Source organism: Bos mutus, chromosome 11 (genome assembly GCF_027580195.1).
Source record: "Bos mutus isolate GX-2022 chromosome 11, NWIPB_WYAK_1.1, whole genome shotgun sequence".
Taxonomy (NCBI): domain Eukaryota; kingdom Metazoa; phylum Chordata; class Mammalia; order Artiodactyla; family Bovidae; genus Bos; species Bos mutus.
Genome location: NC_091627.1, coordinates 59,845,476 through 59,857,868, shown reverse-complemented (window position 1 = coordinate 59,857,868; position 12,393 = coordinate 59,845,476). Strand labels below are relative to the sequence as shown.

The 12,393-nt window shown below is 50.8% G+C and overlaps 1 protein-coding gene across 5 annotated transcripts in view; it reads left to right on the top strand.

Annotated features, from left to right (window-relative positions):
- Window positions 1-12,393, top strand: part of PSD4 (pleckstrin and Sec7 domain containing 4) — a 44,727-nt gene that overhangs the window by 19,810 nt on the left and 12,524 nt on the right. For all 5 annotated transcript variants that reach the window (XM_070379481.1, XM_070379478.1, XM_070379477.1 and 2 more), the window contains 4 exons: window positions 6,324-7,409; window positions 8,510-8,635; window positions 8,934-9,012; window positions 10,195-10,576. In XM_070379481.1, the coding sequence (XP_070235582.1) occupies window positions 6,438-7,409; window positions 8,510-8,635; window positions 8,934-9,012; window positions 10,195-10,576 (1,559 nt within the window). In that variant the 5' untranslated portion in view covers window positions 6,324-6,437. The remainder of the gene's footprint in view (window positions 1-6,323; window positions 7,410-8,509; window positions 8,636-8,933; window positions 9,013-10,194; window positions 10,577-12,393) is intronic.

The following is a 12,393-nucleotide window of genomic DNA, read 5'->3' as shown; positions in this document are numbered from 1 at the left end:
CATGAGACCTGGGCTCTGCTCCCCAGTTCCTGGCCCACTTCTGCCTAAGAGGTGCCATCTTACCTCCAGGAAACAGAGACTGGTCTCCACCTTTGACCCTTGACTCTCTATCCCTGCTCGGTCAGGTTGCTCTCTCCCAGGTGATTGGTGGGACTGCCATGTTGGTCATAAGAAGTGACCTCACCCCTCAGGTCATTCTGTCCCTTCATTCAGTGAGAAGCAATAGAAGGTGGGGGGGTGCTGTGGGTGGGGAGAGGGAAAGAGAGTGGGAGAGAGAGACAGAGACTCAGTCAACTTACATTTCTAGTGAGGATCATAGACAAGGTGGTTGAATGGGTCCTGAACTTTCTTCCTTTCAGTCCAGCTTCCTCCTCAGAGCCAGGACCCAGATGGACGTTTTGGCTGCTGGACTGGCCTGGTGGGAACCACTTCTGGGAAAGCTCTGCCCTTAGGGCGCTGGGCTTCCTGGGAGTAAGGTGTGATTCACTCATGGCCAGACTTGCCCTTAGGGGAACGTCTTCGTGTCATAATGATGCTAAATCTTCTCCAAGCCTCAGTCTCCTCAGTCCTGTAGTGTGGTTGTGAGGAGGGAGCTTTCTGAGGATCCATCCACCTACCCATCCATTCATCCATCCCTCCTTCCACCCCTCTATCCATTCATCCATTCGTCCATCCATCCTTCTATTCATCCATTCATCCCTCCATCTATCCATCCATCCATCATCCCTCCCTCCCTCCCTCCATCCATCTCTCCATCTTTCCTCTTATTTTCACAAACATGTCTGGAGTGTCACTTCTGAGTCAGGCAGGCCCTGCCCTGGACAGTGGGGGAAACAGGTGAATTCAGGTGACTCCACTTCAGAAGAAATTCATGCTTTGTTCAATCCATGAATACCCAAAGGAATTGATTTATGGATGGAAAGAAAATGCTGCTAAAGGGAGCCGCAGACCTGGATCAGACCCCAGCTTGCCCACCCACCAGCTGAGCTACCCAGGCACATTTCTGAAGCTCTCTGAGCCTTGTTTCCTTATGAGTAGGAGGGCAATGTCACCACTTGCCTCACCCATGGGGTGACTGGCAGGCCTGAGGTCTGAGCTGCAAAGCACAAGCTAGTTGAGTGACACCCTACTGAGATGGGCGCGCTCGACATGAGTTGAGCTGCCAGATATAATAGAGTCCAGAGCTACATTTAAATTTCAGAGAAGTGAGTCAATTTTCAGTGTAAATATGTTCCCAATATTGGGCATCTTCTGTTGTGTATTTGCTAAATGTGGCAACTCTGCCTAGAGGTTGTGTGCACCCATGTGGACCTGTCTGCCTGGAACCAGGACACCTGCCACCAGGCTCTGTAACCTCAGGTGTCTCATGAGTGATCCTGACCTTCTCCAGTCCACACTCACCCTCAGTTTTCTAACCGCTGGAACTAGAGGATAACACTGTGCCCCCTCACACTTGGCAGCTGGAGCGGGTATACACAGTTCAATTCAGTTCAGCCACTCAGTCATGTCCTACTCTTTGCAACCCCACGGACAGCAGCACGCCAGGCCTCCTTTTCATCACCAACTCCCGGAGTTTACTCAAACTCATGTTCATTGAGTCAGTGATGCCATCCAACCATATCATCCTCTCTTCCCCTTCTCCCGCCTTCAATATTTCCCAGCATCAGGGTCTTTTCAAATGAGTCAGCTCTTTGCATCAGGTGGCCAAAGTATTGGAGTTTCAGCTTCAGCATCAGTCCTTCCAATGAATATTCAGGGTTGATTTCCTTTAGGATTGACTGATTTGATCTCCTTGCAGTCCAAGGGACTCTCAAGAGTCTTCTCCAGCACCACAGTTCGAAGGCATCAATTCTTTGGTGCTCAGCCTATTTTCTTGTCCAGCTCTCACATCCATAAATGACTACTGGAAAAACCACAGCTTTGACTAGATGGACCTTTGTTGGCAAAGTAATGTCTCTGCTTTTTTAATATGTTGTCTAGGTTGGTCATGACTTTCCTTCCAAGGAGTAAGCGTCTTTTAATTTCATGGCTGCACTCACCATCTGCAGTGATTTTGGAGCCCAAAAAAATAAAGTCTGTCACTTTTTCCACTGTTTCCCCATCTATTTGCCATGAAGTGATGGGACCAGATGCCACGATCTTAGTTTTCTGAATGTTGAGTTTTAAGCCAACTTTTCCCTCTCCTCTTTCACTTTCATCAAGAGGCTCACACAGTTTGTCACTAAAGTGATTAGGGGTAGCATTTCCGTAGGAGATAGTGATAGCAAAAAACACAAAGTACCTCCTTCTGGGGAGGGGAGGCAAGTGAGAACCAGGTGGGTTGACACGCTAGAAATTACACAATGGAGTAAATGCTGTGAAATACGAGAGAGAAGGGGGTGGTGTGCAGGCATACCTCTTTCCCCACCATGTGCTGGATCTGTCTGTCTGCCCCCACACCCCACCCCACCTCCTTCAGGCCCTTCAGTCCCCTCAGGCCCCAGCTATCTGTTCCCTTTGGTCTCTGGAAAGCTGCTACAACTTCTCTGATTTTTCTTTCCCTTTGAATCCATGGAGGAAGACCCCATTTCTTCTGGGAAGGCCAAGCCAATCCTCATTTATGTCTAGCATGGTCATTAACATTTACCTGTATGTCTTCTTTGCTTCATATACAAGTTTATTTATAAGGGCTTCCCTGGTGGCTCAGTGGTAAAGAATCCACCTGCAAATGCAAGAGACACCAAGATGCAAGTTCGATCCTTGGGTCAGGAAGATCTCCTGGAGTAGGAAATGGCAACACATTCCAGTATTCTTGCCTGGGAAATGCCATGGACAGAGGAGCCTGGTGGGTTACAGTCCACAGGCTTGCAAAGAGTAGGATACAACTGAGTGACTGAGCACTTTGGCAAAGAGGGACGTGTGGAACCCCTGTCTTATTAAAAATTGCAGGGCACACTTTCCTCCGACCCCCTGCCCATAATTTCCCATTCCCATTATTGTCATTTTAACTTGGCTGTCAAGCAATTCACTAACAAGAGGAGAGGAGTTGAAGTCATTTAGGCAGAATGCTGTGGTACCCACAGGGATGTGCTCCTAAGGAAGACAAACACGTCAGATAAAATGTGTGGAGGAGTGAGGACTGGAGAGGGGGCATCTCAGGAGGGGAGCCTGCTGGACACAAACAGACCAGGTCTTGGCAGGGAGGGATGGTCAAGGGGTGTGGGAAGGGAGCTAGGGGTGCCCCGAGTTCAGGTGTCTGTGACGGGGGTGCTTCCCTGCACCTCTGCTCTCTGTCTCATAAATGGAGCTATTTCCTGAGTTTCCCATACCGTAGGAGTTGTTTCCCTGGTGGCTCAGACAGTAAAGAATTTCCCTGCAATGCAGGAGACCCAGGTTCGATCCCTGGGTCAGGAAGATCCCCTGGAGAAGGGAATGGCTATCCACTCCAATATTCTTGCCTGGAGAATTCCATGGATAGAAGGGCCTAGTGGGCTACAGTCCATGGAGCCATGGGGTTGCAGAGAGTCAGACATGACTGAGCAACTAACAGTCTCAAGGGCTGTTTCCTTGAGAAGCCTGCCGAGTGTGTGTGTGTGCATTGCAGGGGGGTGGTGTCTGACCTCTTTATTTATACTTGGTCATTCTCCAGGAAGGCCTGGGGAGGGGGGTTTGGCTCCAGAGGGGTTACCCAAATATAGATGGTGGGTCCTGACCTCACTTGTTCTCTCCCCCTTGGAGATAGGATCATAGCAGGGGTCTCACCCAGAGAGGGGAAGAGTTGAAAATGGACAGCTGCTTGTGGGGAGCCAGGGATTGCCCCTGAGGCCAGCCGAGGACTTAAGAGTGAACCGTATGAGTCCTCAGCCTTTAACCTGGGGAAGGTACGGGGTGGAGAGGAAGATGCTCAAATGATGACTGAAAGTGAAAATGTTAATCGCTCAGTCATGTCTGACTCTTTGTGACCCTATGAGCTGTAGCCCTCCAGGCTCTTCTGTCCATAAGATTCTCCAGGGAAGAATACTGGAGTGGGTTGCCATTCCCTTCTCCAGGGGATCTTCCCTACCCAGGAATCAAACCTGGGTCTCCTGAACTGCAGGCAGATTCTTTATCATCTGAACCACCAGGAAAGTCCCAGATGATGACTGAGGCTGAGCTAAAAGAGTTGGAGACCCATAGGAAGAGCAGATTTCAAATTGATTGGATTGAGAGCATCCAATACAAGACTGAAAGTAAGAAGTGGCCTCAGCTCTTGGGAAGTTCCAGTCTACTGGGGAGGCCAGCTGAGAACTCAGTGGTAAATCGGCCCTTCCTTGGGCCTAAAGCTTCAGAGTCCCGAGGCCACAGATCGGCAATTACAGATTCTTGCTGTGCTCACAGTGAGGGATGTGAGGGTTGGGACAGAGGGAAAAGTAAAAACCCAGAAAAGGATTCTGGTTTTGAGAGACTTTTTGGAGGATGCTGTCAAGGGGAATAAGAAACTGAAATTCACGCTGGTCCTGTCTCATTTTTCTCTGGCACCTCCTGAAAGAAGGAACAGTACCCAGTTGTGCTGTCTTGGTGACCTTAAACAATAGGACCCCACCCAGCCTTGGTTCCCTGTCTCTGAAACTTCCCCCTTATTGAGTGTCTTCTTGAGTGTCTTCTGGTGGACAGTGAAGTAGGTGGACAGTGGGTACTGGGAAATCAAAAACCAGCTTAATGTATACACAGTCCTCCAAGTAGACATATATTAGTGAGGAAAGTAAGGCAAAGGGAAAATGAAAGATGTGGTGTGGTCTGGGCTGCATTTATTGTTCTATTTTTATTTATTTGACTGCACCAAGAAATAGTTGCAGCAAGTGGGAGCTTTAGTTGCAGCTTGTGAACTCTTAGGTGCAGCAAGTGGGATATGGTTCCCTGACCAGGCATTGAACCCAGGCCCCCTGCATTGGGAGCACGGAGTCTTAGCCACTGGACCACCAGGGAAGTCCCCTGGGGTGCATTTAATCCTGGAAATGGATGCATAGGGCCTGCAGATTTAACCTATACTTCCTGAGGGCCAGTACTGGGAGGGAAACGGGTCCAGTTACGAGTTTCACAGTGTCCACAGGTTCAGAACAGGACAGTTGTTCTGAAGCAGTAGCTGCTGCTAAGTCGCTTCAGTTGTGTCCAACTCTGTGCAACCCCATAGATGGCAGCCCACCAGGCTCCCCCATCCCTGGGATTCTCCAGGCAAGAACACTGGAGTGGGTTGCCATTTCCTTCTCCAATGCACGAAAGTGAAAAGTGAAAGTGAAGTCGCTCAGTCGTGTCCGACTCTTCGCGACCCCATGGACTGCAGCCCACCAGGGTCTCCTGAACTGCAGGCAGTACTGGAGTGGGCTGCCATCGCCTTCTCCGCTGAAGCAGTAGAGCCACTCCCAAAAGCTGTGTACCTGGAGTCCACATGCAGGGGATGGAGATATGTCTTCTAGAAAATTCCCTGTGAAAATCCTGGGCTGCATCCCATTAGGCCCCATCCAGAGTGCCAGTGTAGCTGATGCACTGAGCAGCTCTGAACAGATGTGGTAGAGCCCCAGGGGAACATGGCTGGACATCCCCAGCTTTCTCCACCCACACCCCCCCAAGTCACCAAGAAGGCAGTGGTCTCCTCCCCATGCGGCCTGGGTCTTCCCTGTGGGCTGAAGCCCACCCCGCCTCCCTGCAGGAGCCCAGGCTGAGCTTAGTTGGTGCTCCTCTTCCTGGTTCCACCTAGGCCAGACTGCATGGCTGTAACTGAGAATTGGCTGGTTCATTGTTGCAAGGATGCAGGCCCCGAAGGATGGAGCCTCGGGAAGTGGAAACAAGACTGGCCATGGCCTTTCTTCCCTGGCTGCCTGCTTCTCTCTTGTCTGTTTCATTCCTTTCACCTCTAGTCCTTGACTGTTTGGTTCCCACATACATTGGTTTCCGTGTTTTTTTTTTTTTTTTTTTTTGGTTTGCCTCTGCTTTCCTGCTAATTTGAGACATTTATGACTTTTGTTCTTGCTACCAACATTGTCAGCCTCAACATTCTCCAATCCATGTACCCCAAAGAAGATTCTGCTGTGCTCGGTTCACCTTTTTCAGCTCAGCCATGGGAGCCACCTTCAGCCAACAGCTGAGTGTCTTTGGGGCAGGTGCCCCCATGGGTACAGGCAGTTGAGATCATGGGTCAGACAGCGTGTATGGTACACTCCTCACCCCTGCCTCCGTGTCGAGGGCAGTGGCCCTTGGCCTGGGCTGTAGATGTGGCAGGCACTCAAAACCATATGTAACTTGCCACTTGTGTGCTTCCAGGGGCTGACAGCCCAGTGCTAACCTGAGTTTGCTTTGGGTACTTCCAGGGTACATGTGGGGTCCTGGTCGCCCCTCTGGCCAGCGCTCTCTCTAATCCACACAATGGGCTTGTGAAGGCGGATGTTCCTGAAGGCTCTAACGCAGCTTACGCTCATTGGATAATGGGCGACGACGGACTCTGTGGCCACCCCAGACCCGTGGAAACCCTCGACATCTGTTTGGGAGATAACCTGCAACCCCACTCGGAAACCCACCTAGGGGAGACCTGTGGCCACCCTGAGCCTCTCGAACCTCACGGGGAGCAGACGTGGGCCTCTGACCCTCCTGATGCTGTGAGGCCTGATGTTTGTCCCCAGGGCTCCAGCCCAGAGCCCATGCACCTGGGGAGCGGCTCTTCCCAGGAACGGGCAGGACAGAAAACCACCTCCCCCGGGTCTCCCAGGGACAACCAGCCTCTGGGGAGCCCAGGGCAGAGCCAGAGCACGTCCACGCAGGTGGTGTTCTGGGCAGGGATCCTGCAGGCCCAGATGTGCGTGCTAGACCTGGAGGAGGAGCTGGAGAAGACAGAAGGGCTCAGAGCTGAGTTGAGATGCTGCATTCCCACGGCACCTGCCGACCTCCCCACTTTTCCCTCCAGCCCAGTTGGCCCCCAGAACTCGGGCCTCCTCCCCAGCCCACCCCCGGATGCAAATGAGGCCTCGGAGGACGATAGCAGTGGGCCAGAAGGGGAGCCCCAGAAGCCAGCATGGCCGAGGGAGGGCACGCTGGACTTGTCTCCTGAGTGGAGTGCCGAGGAGGAAAGCATCTTCTTTGACAACCCGCTTTTCCTGGAGAGCCCTTGCTCGGACACTAGTGCATCTGAAACGCACTTTTCCTGGGGCTTCTCGGACTCCTATGTAGATGTGAGGACTGGGTCCCAGAGCCCACAGACCCTGGAGCCTCCACCCTCAGAAGGCAGAGTGCCCTGGGAGCTGGGCGGTGAGCCGGATTTGGGGGAGAGCACAGCAGAGTCCAGCGGGCACACCACCCCTCCATTCCCTGTGCCCACCTACAGGCCACACTCTTTCTCCTGGGTCATGGTGGACACCCCCGAGGGGGCTCCCGCAGCACCTTCCAGCCAGGAGGAGACCGAGGTAAACTGAGCCCTGAGAACCCACCCTTGGGCTGTGCTTGGGGACATGGACAGAAGGAAGGACCTTCCTCTGCCATCACTGGGCCCAGAACTCTCTTCCTTTTGGTGAGCAACAGAGCAGAAAGGCAGGCCCAGGGTGGCCTTCAGAAGTAGAGGGAATTTTACAGGAGCCGTGATGTTAGCTGAGCACGACGGCAACGCTCAGTTGTTAAGCAGATGACATTTGTTAAGGCACAAATGTCTCCATCTCACCAGATCTAAGGCACTGCGTCTGGACACATTTAGAGAATAAATAGCTCCTCCCGTTGCAGCATGTTCCAGGCCAGTCTTTAGACTCTGGCCTCCCACCTCGAAGAAGGTCCCAACTGTAACAGAGCAGGGGTCAACCTGCAGGGGTGACCTCTTCTCCCGGTGGGGAGATGTCTCCTTTAAGAATCCTCTCTGTTTGGGAGAGATTGCAGCATTTTGTTACTTTTAGCATCTTTCATCGAATTCAGTTTCACCAGCTCAGGCCCCCAGGACAATGGCAGAGGTCCTTGATATCAACTAGCACAAGTTATGGGGACAAATTATGTGAGCACTTTTTTTTCCCCAGGGAGGCCTCTGCTTAAGAGATAAGGAGACTCAAGATGGCAGAGCCAGGCTGTAACATTCTAATCTCTGTGATCCCAGAGAACAATGGGGAAGAGCTCTGACCCCAAGATCTGAGGAACTGTGAACACTGGCAAGGCCCCTCCACCCACAGGTTGGGGTGGAGTAGGGGGCAGTTGTGGCTGTTTTGAGACATGTGTTCTAGGACCTAGTTGCTCCAGGGCCCCTGAGGTCCTCAGAGGGAAGCCTGGGAGCTCTGTCCTGGGGGCTGGCAGTTTGCTCTTATCTGGGATGACAGAGCCCAGCCCAGTGTCTGGGGGCTGTTGACCTTCCCTCCAACACAGCCTCTTCTTGAGCAGGACCATGGGAAGCAGGGCCCATTCTGAGCAGACAGAGCAGAGATGACTAGAAATCAGTGAGCATGGATGAGGCCCTGAGGCCAGAGGGATGTGGGAAAGGCCCTGGAAGCAGTTTCCCTGGGGCAAATCTCTCCTCCTTTTCTTCCCTAAGAGTTCTCTGAGAGACAGCCTTGACCCTGCCTTGCCCGCAGCATCCTGTGTGGACAAAACACTGAGCTGGGAGACAGAACATGTGGAATATAACGGCAGCCCCGCCACACATCCAGTGCAACCTTGGGCAAGTCACTTCCCCTCTCTGGGCCTCACCTTTTCCATCTGTAAAGAGGGAACGTGAGCCCTGTGATTTCCGGGGCCCAGCACCAGCCCGCCTAGGATGTGGGTCCCATCCAGGGTGCCCATAACTGATCTGAGGCCCAGATCGGGGAGTGTGGTCTGGGATAGGGGAGGACAGCTGGAAGGGAGGGCCCTGTAAACTTATAGTCCTGCTTCCCTCCCCATCTTCCCCTTCCTGCACTGCCCCCTACACCTCTCAGTGTCTCCAGGCCTCATGGATGTACCTCTATCTTTCTCAACAGGTTGGGCCCAGCACCCAGGGCTGGCCAACCAAGGTCATTCCTTCCTGGCCCACAGGGCCTCTTAGCTCCCAGGACAGAGGTGAGATCCAGTGTGGGGTCTGGGAAATCAAGTGGTTGGGGTCTTGATCGGGAGTGGGGACAAAGATCATTCTTGGATCCCAGGGGTGTCATTAAGGGGCCCCCTTGTATTGTATTAGAACCAGACAGACTTGGGGTTAAACCCTGTATCTGCCTCTGTAACCTCGTCAATACAATGGGTTTTAAAATACCCATCTCTGCTAATGGGAAGTTGCTGTATAACACAGGGAGCTCAACCCAGTGCTCTGTGACAACTAGAGGGACAGGATGGGGTGGGGAGTGGGAGAGAGTTTCAAGAGGGAGGGGACATATGTATACCTACAGCTGATTCATGTTGTTGTACGGCAGAAACCAACACAACATTGTAAAGCAATTGTTCAGTCGCTAAGTTGTGTCCGACTCTTTGCAATCCCATGAACTGCAGCACGCCAGGCTTCCCTGTCCTTCACTGTCTCCTGGGGTTTGCTCACATTTATGTCCACTGAGTCAGTGATGCTTATCTAACCATCTCATCCCCTGCCACCCCCATATATTCCAATTAAAAGTAAATTTAAAAAAATAAATAATGAAATACCCATCTCTTGGAGTAAATGAAGACTAAAATTTAAAAAAATAAAATGCTCATAGAGTAAATGAAGAATAAATTTTTTTTTAATAAATTAAGTAAAATACCATCTCATAGAGTAAATGATGAAATGTGCAAAAGATCCTGAAGCTGGGAAAGATTGAAGGTAGGAGGAGAAGGGGATGACAGAGGATGAGATGGTTGAATAGCATCACCAACTCAATGGACATGAGTCTGAGCGAGCTCCGGGAGATGGTGAAGGACAGGGAAGCCTGGCGTGCTGCAGTCCATGGGGACGCAAAGAGTCAGACATGACTTAGCGACTGAACAACAACGACAAAAGACCCAGCCTTTTGGATTCCTGGATCTTCATGGTTTAGCAACCTTGAACCCCTGGTTGCCTTGGGGCTGGAGTTTTCTGCCTGCTGCCCCATGTGTGGGAGGTCACTGCCCCATGACCAGGGACAGAATGTGCAGTTTCAGGGAGGAGCCCGGGGGGGTAGGGGAGGGGGGACCTGCTAGCGATGACAGCCCAGGCTGTTCCCTGGCTCTGCCAGGCCCCTTGGCCCGCAGCCTGCCCCTCACCCCATGCCAGCTTCATTCCATGCTCTTTCTCAGGTGACAAGGATACAGAGTGTGTCCAGGAGTCTGCTCCCTGCACCGTGACCCCTGGCCACCCCTGGGGGAGCCCAGCCTCTTCGCCGGAGCCCAGCAGCCCTGAGTCTGGGGTCAGAGGCCCCAACTCCCTGCCCAGCCCTGTCTCCTCCCGGGAAGGCAGCCTGCGGCTGCAGGGCCACCCCCCAGGCAGTGTTCTTCCCGAGTGGACACTAGATGCTCCAAGCCCTTCATTCCTGGAGACAGATGGGGCAGAGCCAGGTTCCCTGGAAAAAGAGGAGGCAGGAGAGGCCCCAACCCAAGGGAAGGAAGTAAAGTTAAGCCCCGCCAGGACTGCGGAGGCCGGAGCCAGCCAGCCTGACGCTTGCCTGACTTCTGCAAAAACGTAAGTGTCATTCTAACCGCCCTCTGCTTCCTAATTATGTAGGCATTTAAGAATACCCACTCTGATTCTTTTCCCTTATAGGTTATTGTAAAATATTAAGAATAGTTCCCTGTGCTATTGCAGTAGGTCCTTACTGGTTATCTGTTTTATATATAATAGTGTGTATATGTTAATTCCAAACTCCTCATTTATTCTTACCCCTCTTTCCCATTTGGTAACCATAAGTTTTTTTCCATTTCTGTTTTATGAGTAAATTCATTGGTATCTTTTTTTTTTTAGACTTCATATAGAAGTCGTAGCATACAATAGTTGTCTGACTTCACTTAGTATGATAATCTCTAGGTCCATCCATGTTGCTGCAAATGGCTTATTTTATTCTTTTGTATGGCTGAGTAATATTCCATTGTGTGTAGGTGTATATATGTGTATACCACATCTTTTTATCCATTCATCAGTGGACATTTAAGTTGCTTCCATGTCTTGGCTATTGTGCATAGTGCTGCAGTGAACATTGGGGTGCATATATCTTTTCGAATTATGGCTTTCTCTAAATGTATGCCTAGGACTGGGATTGATGGATCATATGGTAACTCTATATTTAGGTTTTTAAGAAAACTCCGTACTGTTCTCCATAGTGGCTGCGCCAATTTACACTCCCACCAACAGTGTTGGAGGGTTCCTTTCTCTCCATGTTCTCTCCAGCATGTATTGTTTGTAGACTTTTTGATGATAGCCATTCTGACTTGTGTGAGGTGACATGAGAAACGCACACTGGGACCTAGCATAGAACATATGTAAGCTGGGATTATAGACTGGAGGGTTTGGAAGCGCAAGAAACCAAAGAGCGGGCGGTCATACACATAGGGCAGGACTCGCATGTGCCAAGGGACAGCCAGGGAGACATGTCCACGACCAGACAACAGGAGACGACCAGGGGCTTGTGCAGTGAACCTGGCCAGGACCATGTGTGCGAAAAATGGGGGTCATGCGAGGCAGGTCTGGGAAGAGAGAAGGTCAGAGCTAGTGGTATGGGGATTACATGCTACTATGAATTTGAAGATGTGACTGGGAGGCTCAGAGTGCTGACTTAGATCTCTCTCCCTCACAGAGTAGCAGGGGAAGGTTTGATTGGTACCAAAGGAATGGTGGATCTTGGGGTCCATGGCAGGATTGAACGACCCCAGAACTGTGACCCGAGGTAGGAATAGGCCACCTGGAAATCCACCTAAATGTCCTCCTGCCCCAAGGATACTGCGTGAAGCCTGTCAGCCTCTAGGATCTCTCCATGGAAAAGGGATTTTGTTGGCCAAATTGAGGTCAGGTGAAAGAGATCAGGGAACACCAGTGATGGTTTAAGTGTTACACTAACTGGAAGGTTAACTCCACTCCAATCTTAATGTCATTGAGTGATGGTGAACCTCAGGCAGCATCAGCAACCAAAGAAGCATCTTTCTTCCACCGCTGGAAATATACGTGGTCTCTGGAGATGTTCAGAGTAATCAGAAGAGTCTCTCAGTATCTGAAAAGAGAGCGTTCATTGTGCCAGAAATTAACCTTGATTCAACCCCAAATAAAAGTAAATCTACCTAAAATGCAAGCCATACTTTCATAGTAGATAATGAAAAAGGTTTAACTGATGCTTTTCTTGGTAAACCACACTAAATATTACAGAAATAAATTTATTTAATCTTATATTTAATACAATATAGGAAGTTAATTTTCCTAGCCTAATTTGCTGGCTCAGTGAGATGTCATTCATTCATCTTTAACTTTCATAGTGAGGTAATAAAGGTCTATTTATTACTTTATTTTGGGCT